Genomic DNA, 20,262 nt, shown 5'->3' with positions numbered 1-20,262 from the left:
TATCGAGCCAGCTCGTGATTTAAGTGAAAGCCCACATCAGTATATCGGGTAATCGGGTGTTAATTAATCAGGACAGTTACTTGAGTCATTCTGCTTATCCAAAATTAATAATGTCTTTGCTGTGGACTAATAATAATAAGATGTAACAATCAGGTGATCAGCTATCACAATTTACGTTTATTAAAGGGAATGATAAACAATTAATGTTATCTACTTACTAATATTGTTGTGGATAATATTGGGGGAAATGTTCGTGCTGAGATCGAGCCAATAAAACACCAAGAATTATCCCTTTGAGGAACTTACGAGTTCCAAAGGACTCAACAGTTACCATCAAACTGTAAACAATAAAAAGCATAACAATTAATCCTCGTTTCAACATTTTGATTGGAATTTGATTTTTGATGATTATTTAAACCAAATTATCACTGATCAATAGAAAAACACGATTGACAAATCAAGTTGACAGTTTGAGATTGGAAATTGAAATGATAGTTGAAAGTTAGTTATGAATTGATGATTTGATGATTTAATCTTAAATTTGATTAGGTGATGATGACGATGAAGCCTTTTAATTGAAATAATATCATTAATTAAATTAATCAACCATTCAGACCAAGCACATCGATGATTGTAATTGTTATGTCGAAATGTTGGCAATAATTAATAACTTCATCATCTTATGATGCTATTATACTAATTATTTGATAAAATTGAGAAAGTGATTTATTTTTAAGAAGATATTTTCAATCGTTCATCAGTTGATCAATTAGAATTGAGGTCACAAACTGATTCACTTGCCAATTTATAATTATAATTTAATTAAACAATCAATGCTAATTAATAAAAACAAGTGAGAGTTAATTGTGAAAATCAGTAGACCAACAGATTAAACAAATTAATAGTAGTCAATGTAGGGTCAATCAGGCGAAAATCAATCATCCATAATTTAATCCGATCCGATGAGAGTCAAACATACCATTAAATCACTTCCTATCGATAATTAATCAACAATCAATACGATTAAGCAATAAAAAATGAACAGAACTTTTTCTGAAGACAAAGACACATAATTAAAAAGCGAATCGATTTAAATCAAATTGACCATTTGAAACAAATCGAAAATATTTGTGATCGATTGACTAGAGATTCCCGAAAACTTCTGTACCCTCGATTCTTAAGTTTATCCAATGAATATCTATCATTAAAAGTTTGGCAAGTTTTGTTTGGAATTATGGCCAACCATTTTTCTGTCCATAGAGATATGATTTAGAATAGATTCTCCTGATTCTACCATTTAGTTCTTATTGTCCAGCTAATCATTTGCATCTTCAGTTTACTCGATTCCATCTTTAGAGTACTGGTCTCACGAAATTTATTCATCTAAATAAACATGAACTTCTCATCAATGTTTCGAGTGAATGAAGGAAAAATCCACTGATTTTCCATGAAAATTAATGAATTTCATGAGATATAATGAAACATTTAAAACGATAACAATTGTCTAGTTCGAGATAACTTGTTTCAAGTTGCTTTTGTTCAGATTGACCTGATAGATCAACTGTTAAACTCTGATAATATGAATTGATTATCATGATGAATAGAAAGATAAATTCTATTGTTTGAATTGGCATAGAATAGAAAATGATAATGATCTTAACCAGAGTAAGAAATGAAGTCTCCATTTTCCATCTTTCCACTGGGAATACATAGAGAATGGAAAAGACAATTAAATACGATTGACTGGTTTAAATGCTTCGATCTGAATTTAGGTTTGTTCATCATTAATGAGGAAAAGACCGAAGGGTGATATATAGAAAGATATTAATAGATATTGATTAACTAATAACATAATCAAATGTAATTACGCATGAACAGAATAGAGTTGAATACAATAAAGGGTCCATTCGCCATCAAAAATGAGGTTTTAATTGTAATTTATAAGAGAGAGGGAGAGATAAAGGAGAAAGGGAAAGGGAAATGGAAAAGAAAGTGAGGAAAAGGAAATAAAGAGTGAATACGATTAATGGTCAGTCGTGAAGAAATGAATTGATGAAGTGATGAGAAGATTTAGAGAAAAAATTAGATCAAAAAAACAAGGAACAGAATATGATCAAAAACGAAGAAAGACAGGATGGCAAAGTTGAAGAATTTTACAAAATCGAAAATTCAAATAGACAAGGGATTGGGTGTGATTAGAGGTGATAAAGGTTATTATTTCCTTGTAATTTCTTGTTTCGTTTTTTAGTTGATGAAAACTATGTTAGAATATGGCCTTTCTCTATTTGGGCGCATTTCTAAAAGAAGAATATTTTAGTAGATGAAGAATGAAAAGGATGAAGAGAATATGAAAGGGTTTAGATTTAGAAGTGATTTTTTGAAGGAAAAATTATTGATTAGAGAAGAGAGAGAGAGAGAGAAAGAGAAAAGTGAAAAGAATTATGAGTGAGCGAAAGAGAGTGCGAAATAGAATAGAAGACGAGGAAAAATTGTTAGAGTCGAAGAGAAAATGTGACAAAAATTTATGACGAGATATTATCACTGCGGAATAATGTTAACTGTGGCGCCGAGAATGTGTTTCTCAATTATTTGGCTGAGTCGATCCAGATCCATCATTTCCAAATGATCTTTTGTTTCTACTTCGTCAACTTCGGGTTTAACAAGTAGATCGAAATTATTCTCATCCTCCTCTAATTCACTTTGCTCATTTTCTTTAAGTATCGGTACCCAGCATTGGCCATTGTCCTCCACGTTGACCTGTACTTTCCAAGTGACATTTTGCAGTTTATCGAGCTGCTTGAGTGCATCGAGAACACACTTATTCGTGAATGCATCATTTGTTGAGAAAGTCAAATCTTTCAGATTTAACAAACGAGTTTTAATCGTTTTTGCTAAGAAATTTAGAGATTGACTTGCGTCAGGCTCAATTTTTAGATTTTCTAATTGTAAACTTCTTAAATTGACCATCTCTTGTAGAGACAGAGGCATAGAATTAAATGTATCATGGAGAGTTAAGTTAACTAATTTAAGGTGTTTGAGTTGTGTTAATTTACTAAGATATTTGTAAACACCTTTCAATTTAATTACGGGCTCATTATCTCGTTGATTATCAATTAATTCAATTTCTCTTCTCAGTTCTTCTTCTTCTTCTTCTTCTTCTATTCCCTCTGTATCAACTGGAACATCTTGATGAGTTTCAGTAATAATACAATTAGCGGTATCGTCAGGTACGATCGCCTCGTCTTCTTCTAACTCTTCTTCTTCCCAGGTTCCATGTGTCCGTATTGATGATCGAGTTTGTGTTGTGACAATGGTGGAGGTGATGGAGATAATGATAGTGATGATGGTGGAGATGGAGATTGTGATAGAGATGGTGATGAAGAAATAGATGATTTTGCGTCACTAATATTGGCCCAACTCGCGCAACTTCCAATCTCAAGACTGTTAAGGTTCTTGAGATGACTTAAGAAGCTAAACTGTTCTAATGTGAATCCTTTTAAACTTGTCATCGAAAGTGATTTGAGATTGGTCATGGGAGCAAAGATTCGGTCTAGAAGGTCAGAATCTCCGGGGCTAACAATAAGACCATATTTACAATCGACCCGAAGATGCTGAAGTGATGATAAATACGCAATATTTTCTAATATGGACAGGTCACAAATTGAATATAGGAAATCATCTTCGTAAAGATGTCTGATTGAGAGAGTTTCCAGATTGCTAAATGAATTGTAACAATTCTCAGTGACCGCTGCATTGATGATCTCTTCGACTACAGATGTTGGTACCATTCCAAATTGAATGTGCTTTACTGACTTGAGATAATCTGTTATTGTGGAGAAATTGCTCCACATTTCGTTGTGATCATTACCTAGACATTTAATACCGTCGAAATTGATACTTTGCGTAGCCATTGGTTCAACAATGTTCCTACCAAAATACTGCCAGTCCTTGATGGCCATATCTTTCAATGTAATCTCTTGCCAAAGTACTGTTTGTGATGCTAGACGGTTGAAGGTACGACTGGTCAGTTTAACCTTAATCAAATCTCGTGTACTCAAATGTTGAAAGATTTGGTTTAAGCACTCATAGCCGCTGGATAGGACATTGAATTCAGGCTTGATTTTGGTCAAATTTTTTCGACATTTGTTGATCCTCAAGTTCAGTATTTCAGCTATTTCACTAGCAGTATACCTGATTGGGGCAATCGGTGCCAGTGGAATAGGTGGTAGGCGAGCCTCTGTTGAATCTACACGCCGACGCTTATAAAAGGCTGCTGGATCATGATAACCTGAGAAGAAACCATTTTAGAAAAAGACAAACTTTAGTAAGGAGAACAATAAAAGAAAAATAAAAACTGGAGAAAAAAAGTTCATGCAAATAAAAGGAAAAAAAGGCGAACTGAAACGACGATGACAGGATGAGTTACCTGACACTCGATTCAAATCTGAATGTAAATTAGAGGAGAGAGACATGTTAGTAAGAGCTGCATCTGATCGGGATAGTAGTTTTTTAGTGTATCGTGAATAACTAGAGTGATCAGGGCAATTTAGATGTTGAGATTGGTTCAAGAAGAAATTCGCAGCTTGTGGTAGGCTACCGTAGTTTCTTGACTTGAAACCGAGTTTCAACATGGAAGAAGCAGAAGCAGATAAATTATCGCCTTTATGCCTAAAATTCATACCAGTTGCAAAAGCTTCAGGTTCTCCCATTAATCTTCCATTCATGAGACCAATGCATTCTCCAACATCATTAGGTTGAACACAATTCTATTTGAACAAAGAGAAGACAATGAAAAAAAAAGATTGTGAAAATAAAAAGATTGTAATTAGACAATGACACAAAAAGAGAAGCATAGAAATTATCAACAAAAAACATAGACAAATAATCAACCAGAAAAACACATAGAGTACCAGCAATGACAGCTGAAGAACAAAATGTTATCGATTTGATTTGCATCAAACATGTGCTTCATTAGATGTTTTGACGATGCTGGAGATGTGGTGCGTTTTCTAGAAAAAGCTTTAGATCGGAAGAATATCGAGAAAAAGAAAAGAACTTACTGGACAGACGAAGCTATGAGAATTATCCAAAAATATTCCGGCAGGTACACACTCGGGATGGTAGAGACATAAACATCGGTCGCAAAGGAGAGTTGGTATTATTCCCTTTTTACCGAAACACATGATTGAACAAGGAGCAGGATGAAGCATTGGAGGTAAATTTTTGAGAATATCTTCAGGAATACTATCTATTATGAAGTCAACTATATCTTTTTCAGGATCTTTTTTGTCCTTTTTTCCACTTTTTCCATTTTTTTCGTGTTTATTTGACACCTTAGATTTGGACTTTGTTGTATGAGTTGGAGTTTTAGATTCGACAAATTCACTTCGATTAGTTTTAACAGATGAAACATTCCTTGTATTTTCCGGTGAGCCTATTGGTGTCACAGTAAATGAGCAATGTAATATATCATCAGAATAATTCTCGTTATTTTCCATGTAATCTTTATCATTGTCAGTCTTTTTGGGCAAGGATTTGGTTAAAATAATTCTCTTATTATCAGGTTTAATTGATTTGTCCAGTTTGGCAGATGATTTTGACTTTTTCTTTTTTGTAATTTTCACTTTAGGTTCTATTCGACTACGAGGTTTCTCAGAATTATTATTATTACTGTCATTTTTATTACTATTAGCGTGACCATCAGAACCTATGCCATTCACAATTTTCACTTTCACAGGATCTTTCAAATTTAATTTCAGTGGCTTTTGATTTGTCTCTGGTTTACTTGGCTTTTCATTTTTCGACTTAGTTTTCTTCTTTGAATGAGATGGGGGCTCAGGTAAATCACCATCATCCTTAGCCTCGACTGTAGAAGATGAATGATTATGTGAACTCTTTGATAAACCACCATTTAATCCAGTTGTTTTAATAGGTGACTCCTTATGGTTTGTTGAGACAACATTGTTGGTTTGATCAGATCTATTTGTTGAACCACTTTCAATAATCTTCAATCTTTTTCTTGGTAATTCATTCACAATCTCTTCCTGCGAAACTTGTCCCAAATAATCTCCAACGTCCAGTGTTGGCATCACCGAAGGAATATATTGGAAAAGTTCATCAGGAATACTTTCACTGAAACTATCAATTATTACGTCGTTTACATCATCTGGCTCTTTGTCACCTTTGTCGTTTTTGTCTGTTGTCTTATCTAATTTCTCATTCTTTTCACTTTTCTCTTGTTTGTCTGATCTCTCTGATCGAGTTCTAGACCTTTGTTGATTTGGTGAAGTCACTTCAGAATTTTCATTCCTTGTCCTTGGATTAGCTTGTCTAATAATCTCAAATGGTGAACGGAAAATAGGTTGTCGAGCAAAAGTGAAATTTTCTGGTTCGAGGTCACACTCGGGATGGCGGTTAACTAAAGAGAGAGCGACAGAAGAAAGAACATGTTTTAGTTGTGTGTTAATGGAAAAAGTGTGTCCACATTATGAAGATTAATCTTTGCTTTGTAATGAAAACAATACTTACGATAAAGACCAATTTCCACATATGATCTAAGTTTAACATTTTTCTCTGGTGAAAAATAATAAATGTCTACAATTTTTTTGCCCGAATTTGTATGAGTAGATCTGAGAACAATCTCTCTTTTCCAGCCGAGCTTAAATGGCTTCCTAAATGCTTCAAGTTCAATTTGACTGAAGTTCTTTGATTTAAGACCGGTCTTATCGGACCAGCCCGAGTCGAGGTTGTTGCACGAATCGAAACAGTTTTCACTTGCTCCATGGGAGCCATCACTGTTATTGCTGGTGATCATGGTGGTGTGGATTCCAGGTTAATGTGAAGAGCAACAATGATTACCTTCAATCAACCTCGGAGACACACTTTAGGTTTATTATGTTACCAAAATACTAGAAAAAAAGAGATGATAATTAAGTTTCAGATAAATGGTCGCTTTTATTTGCTTCCACTGAGAATAACCAACTCTGATATTAATAAAAATTTAAAAAAAACAGGAGAAAGAGACAGAGGAAGGAGAGAAGATGAAGCGGAAAAATAGAGTGAGTGAGAGAAACAGAGAGAGTGAGAAAGAAAGAAAATAGTAAAGAGAATGAAAGAGAAAAGAAGAGCGAGAGTACGAATGAGAGATGGAGAGAAAAAGATGAATAAAAATGAGAATAGAAATAAAGACAGAAGAAAAGAAAGAGAGTGTAAAATAAAGATAGAGAGAGACAGAGTGAGAGAGAGAGAGAGAGAGAGAGAGAAACAAGAGAAAGAGAGAAGAACCAAAAAGGCAACAGAAACACACTAAAAACACACTTATCACTTGAAACAATGGTCAATGTTGATGATCAATAAATTGACAAATTGATGAAGATGAAGAAGATGAATTTGAAATTGGAGAGAAAATTAGATTTAAATAGAAATTAGATGTTTCCTGGTCAAATCAATCAGCGAATTGATTGAATCAATAATTAGTGGGTTAATTATGAAGTTGAACATCTCTTTTGTATTAAAAAAGAGAAGAGAAAGAAAATCAAATTGAAGTAAAAAAATTGAGAGAAAGAGGAAAAGAAAGAGGAAAAGGTTTTCTCGTTGAGCGAATCCAAGTAAGAGACTCGGATTCGCTTTTGGATTCGAATAAAAGTAATTAAGTAGTAATCGATAATCGATTCTTTTAATTTTCACTTTTCTCTTTAAAATGCAGAATCACAATTAACTGCGATTCGGTGGAAAGATGAAAATCAACACAAAAGGAGAGAGAAAAAAGAACAGATTCAAGTACATCAACCATGCTTTCTGTTTCTTATCTCTCATGGAACATGTTTCAGGTCTTACCTGAAGCACGATATTGAAAGAGATTAGAGAAAGTGAACAAAATAAACAAACAGGTAAAGAAAGAAAAGAAAGAGAAGGCGGGAAGAAGTAAATGATTTAGGAGAATGTTGGTCAATTCTTTTAATAGACAAAAGTGATTTTGTTCAGTAAAATAATGTTCGTTTGTTGAGGACAATAATTTAACAATTACGATTCTCTTTGTCTCTTACAAAATTTCATCAATACTAATTAAAGTTTATCTTCAATTAATAAAGGGATTCATTAGAAAAGCATCACAAAGAATCTCGATCCAAGTATCGGATCTTCACAATAACCGAATTGGAACAAGTTTTGGCGGTTATTTCGTTTTGAAAAATTTGGAAAACAAAAAATTGATTGTTACTTTTTACAATTAATTTCAATTTTTCATTTTGTATAAATTATTATGGAAGTGTTTCTGTGTTCAATTGGTGTTGGTTTAAGTTACAATGGATCCACATGATAAACTATATTTGATAGATGTTTTTCCTTTTTGCTTAATTAACATGAAATTGAAGTTTACCTTTGCTTTTTTTCATGGACCTCTGATTTGTATTTATAATTAAAATTTTGTTCTTCATTAGTCAATTTTGATTTTGGAAGATAAATTGTCAAAATTGACTAATAATCAGCTGTCAATGTTTGCAAGTTATACTCTTTTAATTGTGTGCATCTTTCATGAAATTAATCAGATTGAATATTTGAGCATCAGTGAAGCAATTGAAAAAAAGAAAACGTAAACAATCAATATGTAATTGGAAGTCTATTTAAAAAAGAGAGTAATTTAGTCTCAATATCAGGCAAGTTTTCACGGAATTGTTTAATTCAATGAATTAATTTGAAAGCTCTCGAGGTAATTTTGGTGAATGATGATAATTGATGTCCTTGAAGACGATTATGATGAGGATGAAGATGATGTGAATGATGAGGTTTATCAGGTTGTTGTGCTAATCATCACAATGTTGTCTAATAATCAGTAAGCACCTTGTGACTATGTGATTGTTGTTGTTGTTGTTTTGGTTTTACTTTTGTTGTGATTGCTGATGAACAAGATGAACAAGATGATGGCGATGGTGGTGATGAAGATGATGGTGATGGAGATGGAGATGATGGAGGAGTTGAATGTGGAGATGGTGTTGAGATTCTTGATTTATCATTGTAATCGGAACAACAATGAACTTTAAGACGACCAATGTGAGCGTTACACAAAGGACAAATAAACAATTTGGGAGCAACGATTTTTAATTTTCTACAATAAAGTTCTCTGAGTCGTCCTTTCCAATTAAGGCCACTTTCCAGTGTTAACCATTTCTCTAATCTTTGAGTTTTACCGAATGTGTAAGTGTGCACAAAATGTCTCGGTCCCCAAGAAGGAATAATTATTCCATTAACAATATTATTCGAGCGTGTTATCCGACCTTTGCTTGCAGGTCGAGGTCTATTGACTTCGGTCAAAACATTACGAAGGATATCACGGTCACCAGTTGAACAGAATTTCTCGTGCCCAAGATATAAATCACTCATGGTAAAATTAAATTTACTATCTGGCAAACGAACCAATAACTTTTGTCCCAATATAGAACACAGTTCAATCTTGATTATTGTATCATGAATATATTTCTGAGTCCTCCGATTTCTTTCAGGTTCATGCGAGTGACCATTATGATTATTTATTATTGTCGAGCATGTGAATGTCGATGTTGATTTACTGATGGCATTTCTAATGAATTCTAAAGGCGGACGATAAATTGGTTGTCGGACGAATGTGAAATTTTCTGGCTCGAGATCACAATCAGGGTGACTGTCAACTGCAATAACAATAAAGAAGAAGATAAGATAAATAATATTGCTGAAAAGGGTTATGTTAGAAAGAAATGTTCACTTTCTTTTTTCTCTTCAATTCTTTACGATGAGAACAAAAAAGAAAAATACTCACGGTAATGACCAATTTCCATGAAAGATCTAAGTTTAATATTCTTGTCTGGTGAAAAATAATAAATGTCTACAATTTTTTTGCCCGAATTTGCATGAGCAGATCTGAGAACAATCTCCCTTTTCCACCCGAAATCAAATGGCTTCCTAAATGTTTCAAGTTCAATTTGACTGAAGTTCTTTGATTTAAGACCGGTCTTATCGGACCAGCCCGAGTCGAGGTTGTTGCACGAATCGAAACAGTTTTCACTTGCTCCATGGGAGCCATCACTGTTATTGCTGGTGATCATGGTGGTGTGGATTCCAGGTTAATGTGAAGAGCAACAATGATTACCTTCAATCAACCTCGGAGACACACTTTGGGTTTATTATGTTACCAAAATACTAGAAAAAAAGAGATTATAATTAAGTTTCAGATAAATGGTCGCTTTTATTTGCTTCCACTGGAGATCACCAACTCTATTGATATTAATGAAATTGAAAAGACAAAGACTGAAATAAATAAAAGGCCTTAGACAAAGTGGGTTGAATATTTTGGTTTTATTTAAGCTAATGTTCCGATTTATAAATCGATCGCCACCGATCTTTGACGCAGAATAATTGATCGATTCTTGGGCTTTTAGGAGATCGATCTCAAGAACCACGAAACTCTTGACCAAATTTGGAAAAGTTGAGATTTGCAAGATGAATGATCTTGGAATTATGAAATGCGTAAAAACTGAGAAAGTAGTTGAAGAAAACGAAAAGAATCTCCTGCTTCTTATTCACCGCGAAATTTGATTTCAAATCAGGATCAATCGATCTTGAAAGAAATCGATCTCTAAATCTATTTGCTAAAAATCAGAGATCGATTCGTCTCTAATCTAAGTCATTGACTTTCATCAGAGACATTACACTCATTTACCAAATGCCTAAACAATTGATAAACCAGCTAAGAATCTACTGCAACTTAAAGCTATTTCTTGGCTAGAGGAGAAATGATGTCCCAGTTACAGTCAGACCCCTCATATTTGGTTGTTTTTAAGCTTTAACAGCGACCTCGGAGGAGGTTTCGATCAATTGAAATTCATCGTTTCCGGCAAATACGACTGTACAAGAGATAAAGAAAAAGCGACAAGAAAGGGAATAAGGGGCGAAGAAAGAAAAGAAAAGAAACAATACAATACAATACTTAACAAATTTTCTCCTCTGAGGTCGAATACAATTTTGAGATTGTTGATTTCACCCACTTGCTCACGATCAAAATTAAATCAACTAATTATGTCGATCAATCGATCAACTGAAACTTGATTTGAAATAAACGTGAAAACAAAGAGTCAAATAACGTTAAACATTGACTTGTACATCATCAACTGGATTGATTTATTAACAAAGATATTGTTTTAAATTAGCAAGAAAAGTGTTTACGATGAAAAGGTGAAAATTAACCTTATTGGTCAATTTGAAGTGACCGTTAAGTTGGTCTTTGCGCTATTAACAAAGAATGAAGTGGCTAAGTTAGTCATCAATTTGCGGGATAAGAGCTAAGGAGCATATGGAGGATCAACAAAGGAAAAGATAGAGTTTATAGGTTATGCTACCAGTATGAGATATCAAAGAATCAAGTGTAGTAAAATAATTAAGATTAGAGATGTTGGCAAGGAAAATATAAACATCTCGTCTCCTTGAAAGAACGTGATGGAGACGAAGATGGAGATGAAGGTGAAATAAAGGAGCATAGCACCTGTAAGGTGCGGTATAGGTTTAAGTTCACTTAAACTTGATTGTTTCAACCATCGCCAACTCTTTCAGGTCACAGATTTTTTTATCACCACTAACACCATGTCTGATTCAATCACCTACTGGGGTGATAAATTTATCGCCGCTGGCGTGTCAGTCACCACCTGGGATCTCATCACCACGACAACCTCGAGTGATCCCATTTTTGGCCTTATCGACCCCGAAGAGGACGATCTAATGTTATCTCTCTCCATCCCAGATCCAGAATTCACTGTTGAATTCGATTCAGATGATGAATTTGAATCTAATTCAACATTGAATTCAGTTCAGACTATTAGTTCACCTTCATACTCATGGCCAGAATCGGCCGGAGAAGGAGAGAGCAAACATGCTGTTTCCTCGAAGAAGAAAAGAGATGATGATGATAATGATTATGATGTTGATTATGATGTTGATTATGATGTTGATTATGATGTTGATTATGATGTTGATTATGATGTTGATTATGATGTTGATTATGATGTTGATTATGATGTTGATTATGATGTTGATTATGATGTTGATTATGATGTTGATTATGATGTTGATTATGATGTTGATTATGATGTTGATTATGATGTTGATTATGATGTTGATTATGATGTTGATTATGATGTTGATTATGATGTTGATTATGATGTTGATTATGATGTTGATTATGATGTTGATTATGATGTTGATGATGATGATGGAGAGAAGATGAAACTTTTAATAAAAAAGATTTGGTTTGATCATGACGATTTTTGGCTCCTCAAATAAATGATTTTGATTAAATTTTGTTTTTAATAATTATTTAATTCGGGGTAGCATGATGTGACTCCTCCTCTTTCACATCATGCTACCTACTATTTCAAATAAAAGTTCAATGTTTTCAATTGATGCTCTTGTTGACTAAACTAAATTGTTGCGATTTATTGAGTAAAACTAAGGTGATATTAATGTTACCAATTGTTGATCTAACCAACAGAGATAAAATTTAAGAATATAATTTAGTTACAAATGCCATTTAGAGATATTTTGCAAATACTTCCGAATTGATGTTAATTGCTTGGTTATTTTGATTGTCTAAAGGCCAAAAACGGTTAAATCATTAGGTATAACACTGAGAAAGATTAAAGAATACAATTGGATTATCAATCTATTCAAAGGCTGAGAAATGAAGAAGAGGAAATTGTATCAAATTACCAAAACAAAAGTAAAACAGTTACGTTAATTTAAGTAGTTAGCAAAACTTTCCAAAAAATATTACGACGCAATATTAGTGCGAGGGGATAAAATGATGATGAAAAAATAGCAACAGGCTTAATGGTATTATAACTTCCCTCCTCACCATAATGCTATTATTTTTACTTTTTTCTGATTTAATTTTGTCGTATATTTTAGTAAAATCCATTTTGAATATACACTCCAGTACCCACTTAAGTTTTTTATTATTGTTTTTGCCCTATTAAGCGATTAGAGGAGCTTAATGGCGCTCTCCTAGACCATAAAAAAATTGTTTACATTTTTGAAATCGGGGGTTTTATAATTTTTCAGCTGGTGTGCAAGCCAGGATTGAACCCGTGTCAACGAAGGTAGCGTTCAAACGTCCTTTTGAGGTTGTCGTGTGAAAGAGCAAATCAACCCACTCCTTAAACTTTATTTGTAAGTGTCTGTGATACACGGATTAGAAGATAGGTGAAATGAATTTTCATTTACTAATTTAAGTTTTAACTTTTTAATCCTTTCAAAACAAAGGTTAGAGAGAGAATAATCATTATGTATATATTAGATACACTTTATGTTCTATTGAGCATCATCATGATCATCATTATCATCATTATCTTCATTATCATCATTATCACGAAAGTGATCAACTTAAATTAATCACCAGACTGTGACCTGGCCATGGTAACCTATGGTCACAGTCTGGTTAGCAATTATTTTATTACATAGGCATGTTTCAATCTGAAAACACTTCAAGAACCAAGTTTATAAGAAAAGTCTGTATCGCAGCTGCCTTTTGAAGGAATATCGTCAATGATGATCACCTTCGTTAAATAATCCCAATGACCTTGAAAATCGTAGTGTCGAGCGCTTCATTTCTGATCAGTGCTCTGATCAAGTCTGACATTCATATGACTTTTAGTTTTGGAGATATTCAGTGTAATAGCCGTAGTGGATAAAAAAACGTCCTGTATTAACTTAAGTGGGTACTAGAGTGTAGTTTTGTTTTTAATTAATCAAGAATTTTTATTCTGATTAATCATAGTTAATCATATTTATTTTCAAAAACCGTTTCTTTAATTACCTTTGATGAGTCCAAATTTACCGTGCGTGCTAAAATAGAGTGGTGGCGTTTGAAACTAAATAATTTTGAAACTGGTTTGTTTTTTTGGCCAATCACACTCAATACATTGCCTGAGGGCTAATATACGAGTTGATAAAGTCAAATGGAAAAATTTTTTTGCTAACATAAAACTGGTGCAACCTGAAAAGGTAAGTTTTGAGGCCATTAATGTTTTTTCCGATTTCGCGTTTCTATTTACATATTTTTTGCTGCTTAAAAGCTAGTATTATTAATATAAAGTGTGATAACTCAACAAATTCTAATTTAATCAAGTGAAAGTGATTTTTAATCAGTGAAAATTGTTACTCAATTCATGAAAAAGAGTTTATGGTTTTTGAATATGCCAGAACAAGCAGAATTATCGATTCTGGGGTTCAGAGTGGCCAAAATTTAGCATTGAAAATTCATGGCATCCTGACAAGGTGACCGTATAAATTGGAGTTTGTTCGGAAAAAGTAACTCCAGTGACATTTATTGACGGCACAGTTAGCGTTGTAACCTACACCAACCTATTGAATGAAAAATTCGGACCTTGGGCTAATCGAAACGGCTTCTGGTATCAACAAGATGGCGCTCGACCTCATCGAACGAATGAAGTCTTCGAAATACTCAATAAAAACTTCGGACCAAGAGTAATCGCCTTAGAATGTTATCGACATTGCCAAGCAGGAATTGACTGGCCAGCATATAGTCCAGACCTCAATCAATGCGATTATTACCTATGGGGTTACCTGCAAGACCAGGTTTATCGTAAGGATCCAAAAAACGTTGGTGAACTTAAAGCTGGTATTGAATCTGCCGCTCAAAGTATCCGCTTAATGCTGTTATTCGCAACTTTAAGAAACGTCTCGAGTTTGTTATCTCAGGTGAAGGTTGTCATTTTGAGAACATTTTATTATTACTTTCTAATGTTGTAGCTTTCATTTAAACAAGTTTGAAGAGAAAAAAAATTCAGCCTTAAGATTATATAATTTCAAACGCCGCCACTCTATTTTGGCACACGCTGTATTTGTTTTTTCTTTTTGTTTCTTTTTTTTCTCTCTCTATGATTGTAGCTTCTGTTTCTTCTTCGCTCCCTCGTTTTCACTCTCCTCATCCTCCATTTTGTTGTTACTACCAGATGGCATTACGCTACACTCCTAAATGTTACATTTATATGTATTTGTGCGAATTTTGGAATAAATAAAATATATATCTTTGTGGAATAAAAAGAAAGTTTAAATAAATACAACGTTCTCAAAGACTTTTACCCCCTAGGTGTAATTGATGACTTAAACTGAAACAAGTATGGCGACCCTTCTGAATGCGATAGTAAAGTAGAAGTGCTTGATTAACAAGGTTTACTAGAAGTTCTTACAAAAGTTAACTATAATCTATTGATTATTGATAAATGTGAATTGTTTGAGCCATTTAACTCTAGCTTCTTTACCGTTTCGAATTTTTTTCTTCTAATATCTATATCTATTTGTAATTAGTTTTCAATTTCCTTAAATAAGAATTGTACCTTATGTATTGTTTAAACAATAACAACAACAATATTACCATCGAGAAGGAAAAGACACCGGTCAAAACGATTCGATTTGGCTTAAAATGAACATTGGAATAACGTAAGCTATAAATCTTTTACTCGTTACTATTATGTCCAGCAATGAATAATTATTAACTAATAATCACCACATCACAATGTTTATTTGTTGAAGAAATCGAGTAGCTACTGAAGCTTTTAAAATCGATTAATCAATATTGAAAAGAAATCATATACAATCGAATTGATGAACCATTCGATGACATTTCATTATATTCTCCAGTGAAATATGGGATATTAACAAAGTAATCAATAAGTTGACCTGATTGTTGAGATGAAAACATTTTGAGTTATAATGTTTTAATTATTAAAATTAAAACTTCACATCAGACGTTACTTGTGGTAGTTTGCCAATTCTCATTGCCAATTGGCAGTAAATTTATTTTTCAGAGAGAGAGAGAGAGAGAGAGGGAGCGGAAATTGAAGGGGAAGACAAGGTGATTTGGACCAGGTACTAAACTAGTTTTAGTACCTGGCCAAAGCTGTTATGACAAGCGTAGGCCAGAGAAAGAGAGAAGATAAGAGAGAGAGAGGATATGTCTTAACAACTTCGACCAGGTGAATAAACTTGTTTATCCACTTGGTACCATCATCATCATTAATCAAATTTCTCCCTCTTTCTCTGTCCCTTCTTTATCGCTCACTCGGCTCCATATCTTCACCCTCGTCCTTCATTTTCTTTTTCACAAGCCAGTTGGCAATTCCTTGTCGATCCAAAAAGTTAATGTTTCACCTTACATATACCTTTGTACGCTCTACTATTCAAGGATTGATCTATATCTATTAAAGTTAGTCTAATTAAAGTTCATTTACGTTAAAAGTTATGAATTAGTGATTGTGGAAACATTTTTGGTGACCATCTTGTCGTGATGAAATTGATAATTACTTGGTATTCCGAGTGAAATTTGTTTACGATTCTTATTTATTGTGACCTCTTTTCTATTTCTCTTCTTTCTTTTTTCTAAATTATTGTTTTCTCTTTCTCACTATTAAAATAACTGTAAAAAAACAAATAAATTATTTCCAAACAAAAGAAGGAAACCTAGTCTGTTGAACTCTTGGTGAGCGACCGGAGAGAGACTTTGGCCAAAGCTTAAGCGTTTCTTTTTATAATTCTAATTTAACATTAATAATTAACAACTATTTTGTATATAAATAATACATATCGTTGGTGCGTTAGTGATAAAATTAGAATAACGAAGGAACACTTCTACAGAATATACTACTGTAGAACATTCAAATGATTAATTAATAATTATTATTATTACAATACATAGATCATCATGGTGACATAAACAAAACATAGACTAATCAATAATTTCATGACAAAGATGGTTTTGAATTGGAAATGCAAAGTCAAGACATCGAGAAAGTAGAGGCCCATGTTCATCCTCTATCAACAAGCACAAATGATTATAAGCGTACACTGGAAGAGCAAAAGCAAAAAATGATCAACAACCTGTAACAGCAAAATAAAAGCAGAAATTAAGACAAAAAATAATATCAAAAAATTTTGGAGAATTACATTTTTTAAACGCACTGATTGTTCCTCAAAACTGACACTCTTTTCGATCTCTTTTGTCAGGTTATCAGAAAGAATGGTTCAAGGTTGAGAGATAGGTGGCGGTGGTTGAGTCGATGGTTGCGCTGGCCTTTTTTCTTCTTTCTCTTCGGCTTCTCAGGCTCGAAGAGAGGCGACTGGATTGACTAGAAGAGAGAAGAAAGAAAAAAGTAAAGGCAAAACAATTAGTGAGGTAAGCAAAAAATAAAAGAAAGAGAAAAAAGAAAGAGGAAAAAGAAAGAGAAACTCACCTTGAGATGGGCGCGAATCTGGCGAGTAGAGCTGTCTGTTATTGCTTTTTCTCGGTTATGAGAGACCTGCAGAAACAAAAACAGAGAGAAAAGAAATCAAATTAATTTTAATTAATTAAATTAAAATCTATTTAAAAAAACTCATCATTTTAATTATTATAAAAAATAAAGGGTTTGCGTTAGTAGTATAATTAACTCCTTTATATCCTTATATCTCTCTTTTTCCTTTCTTTTTAATTTCAAGCATAAATTTTAATAACTAATAAATTTGGATAAGTTGATGATTTGACATTTACATCAAAACGAATTGGATTAAACGATGTCATTTCAATTTTTAAAACTATTTCCAATTCATTATTTTGGTCTAATGTGAAGACATTTGCATCATTTTCAATAGGAATTCACCCATTAATCCTTCCACAACCTCAAAAATCGGTTGGAGAATCGGGCTACGTGATCACCAAATGAAGTCCAAAACACCGATTCATTATTAACTGAATCCATATTCATATTTTTGATGGTTTCTCTTTCAATTTTTGGATCTCTGCATTAATATCTAAATCCGTATCCACAGAATTACCTAATAAGTTAATGAGTTATGATTTATTAATTATTGGAAGCATAATAATGAGTAGCTATAGACTCTTAATCCTAATAATTTATTTCACATTTGAATATAAAAATGAAAAACTTCTTTAACGAAGTGAAAACTTATCCAACTTTTAATAAATTATCACTTACCTGAATCATTAGAGATGTTAGTTACATCATTCGTGGTGGTATTTGGGTTGTTATCCGAGCTCATCTTAAAGCAATCAGTTAAGACTACTTTTAGGAGTTTACACCCATGCTCAAACGCGAGAACACTTTCTTTAACTAAAGAACTTTATTACCTCTTTTTTGAGTCATTAGCTTTAAAATACTCTTTCCTTAAACCATTTTAATGATGAAGAAGATCACAATTAAATTAAAGTAATTATATTTAAATGTTAAATGAAAAAAGTGAAATTTTCTTTCTACAAGGCAGTAACAGCGAGTCTTCTAGGCTGTACGACAATAACTAGAAAAAACGAGATAGTATCTGGATTAGAAGGGAATCTACTATGGAATGATGATGAATAGTACATACCCGACTGATTAATTGAAGCAGAAAAACACCATTCTAAGCACCATTGAGGGATTTGAGTGGTTTTGCCAGAACCTGCCTCACTCCTGATAAAGGTTATTTGGGTCGATATAATCTTTTGCATAATCCTAGATTTGTATGTGAAAATAGGTAGCATTCTTCTATGTTCAAGCAACGAATAATACTGTGCTGAGTATGGCTTGCTGGTTTTAGGATTGTATTTAGTCATCTTGAGGGTTGTTGAATTAGTGATGTTTTGGGTTGAGTAATAGCCAACGGTAGAAGATTTAATTAAATATAAAGAGTCTAAACTTACTATATTAAATGAGACTCGATTCTATTATTAACACACGAATAAAATTTAATTATGATTCAAACAGTGAAACACTATCACTGCACAATTAGCCGGCAGTAGGTAGTAATACAAAAGCGACATCTAGCAAGCTCGCAGTAAATCTTTACTATAAGTCTGCCAAGTACAAAAACTGCCATCTTCTTTCTCATTAGCAATTGATCAACAGTTAGCGAGACCTTAGATCAGTTTGATTAGATTTGATATTGATTTGCATCAAAATTACAGTTAGTTGTTGACCAATTTCCGGCAAATTGATCAGTTCAATTGCACAATCAACTCGAAGCAATTTCTCGTTAATTTTTATCAATTGCCGGCTCAATGCTGAGTTAAATTGAACAAACAATTAAATAGAAATTGATTCAAATGATTTGTACAATTAGACTGATTATCTGCCGGCATCTGATCAACAATTAGTTAGCAATTGATTGATAACCGATTCGAATCAAATTTCATAATCAGTCCAATTGTACAAATCATTTATCTCAATTTCTCTTCAATTGTTGATCAATTGCCGCTGATAATCATTCCAATCGCACAAATCACTTGAATCAATTTCTAACTAATGGTTGAACAGATACCGCCAGATAATCAGTTCAATTGTACAAATCATTTCAATATATTTCTAACTAATTGTTGGGCAGATGCCTGCTGATAATCTTACAATTAGACAAATAATTTGATTCAATTTCCCCTAATTGTTGATCAATTGCCGGCAGATAATCATTCCAATTGTACAAACCATTTGCTTCAGTTTCTCTTGAATTGTTGATCAATTGCCGGCTGACTATCTTACAATTAGACAATTCATTTGATTCAATTTCTACCTGATTGTTGATCAATTGCCGGCAGATAATCAGATGATAAGTCCAATTGGACGAATCGTTTGACTCGATTTCTCTTGAATTGTTGATCAAATGCATTTTGGTGATAAATTGAACCGCAATCTGATACAAAACTCCCTTTCGCAAAATTGTTTTTGGCCCTGAAAAGGTCCGTTTTTTGTTAATAATTATGATTAATGCGAATTAAAAGTGTTTTTTATTTATGTGTCGTCGAATATTTCGATGACTATTTATTATATCCCCACATGCACATCCAAATGAAAATTTTTGAATAAAAAGAAATTGGGATTATGGATTATTTTGATTATCAACAATTCAAGAGAAATGGATTCAAATTGATTGTCCAATTGAACTTATTATAAATATAATAATATTATCTGCCGGCGCTTGATCAAGAATTGAGAATAGATTGATTCAAATGATTTGTACAATTAGACTGATTATCTCCCGGCATCTGATCAACAATTAGTTAGCAATTGATTGATATCAAATTCGAATCAAATTTCATAATCAACAATTGACTGGAGTTTCGGTTTGTCTGTTTGTCTTACTGGAACGATCGTGTTGCGCCATTAATCTTCGGCTTCTAATCTATAGATTAGAATGATTGAACTGTCTGCCTGATTTGATTATTATGATGAAAATTCTTGATTAATAAAAATCATCTGA

The 20,262-nt window shown here is 33.1% G+C and overlaps 2 protein-coding genes across 2 annotated transcripts; both read right to left on the bottom strand.

Moving 5' to 3' along the window:
• Positions 1-1,902: 1,902 nt before the first annotated feature.
• On the bottom strand, positions 1,903-7,820 carry LOC128391506 (uncharacterized). The gene is given in 6 exon segments (XM_053351406.1): positions 1,903-3,285; positions 3,288-4,288; positions 4,682-4,766; positions 5,061-6,418; positions 6,529-6,908; positions 7,318-7,820. Coding segments are annotated over 5 exon segments (3,477 nt in total). The 5' UTR covers positions 6,815-6,908; positions 7,318-7,820; the 3' UTR covers positions 1,903-2,538.
• A 104-nt stretch (positions 7,821-7,924) lies between these two features.
• LOC128391519 (uncharacterized) lies at positions 7,925-10,516 on the bottom strand. Its single transcript, XM_053351425.1, has 2 exons — positions 9,791-10,516; positions 7,925-9,662 (listed from the first exon to the last, which is right to left on the bottom strand). The coding sequence occupies exons 1-2, from the start codon at positions 10,074-10,076 to the stop codon at positions 8,821-8,823; spliced, it is 1,128 nt and encodes a 375-aa protein (XP_053207400.1). The 5' UTR covers positions 10,077-10,516; the 3' UTR covers positions 7,925-8,820.
• Positions 10,517-20,262: the final 9,746 nt, after the last annotated feature.

The sequence above is a fragment of the Panonychus citri genome, unplaced genomic scaffold (genome assembly GCF_014898815.1).
Source record: "Panonychus citri isolate SS breed McGregor unplaced genomic scaffold, ASM1489881v1 Contig00134, whole genome shotgun sequence".
In the NCBI taxonomy this organism is placed as follows: Eukaryota; Metazoa; Arthropoda; class Arachnida; order Trombidiformes; family Tetranychidae; genus Panonychus; species Panonychus citri.
This window is presented reverse-complemented; position numbering and strand designations above follow the sequence as displayed.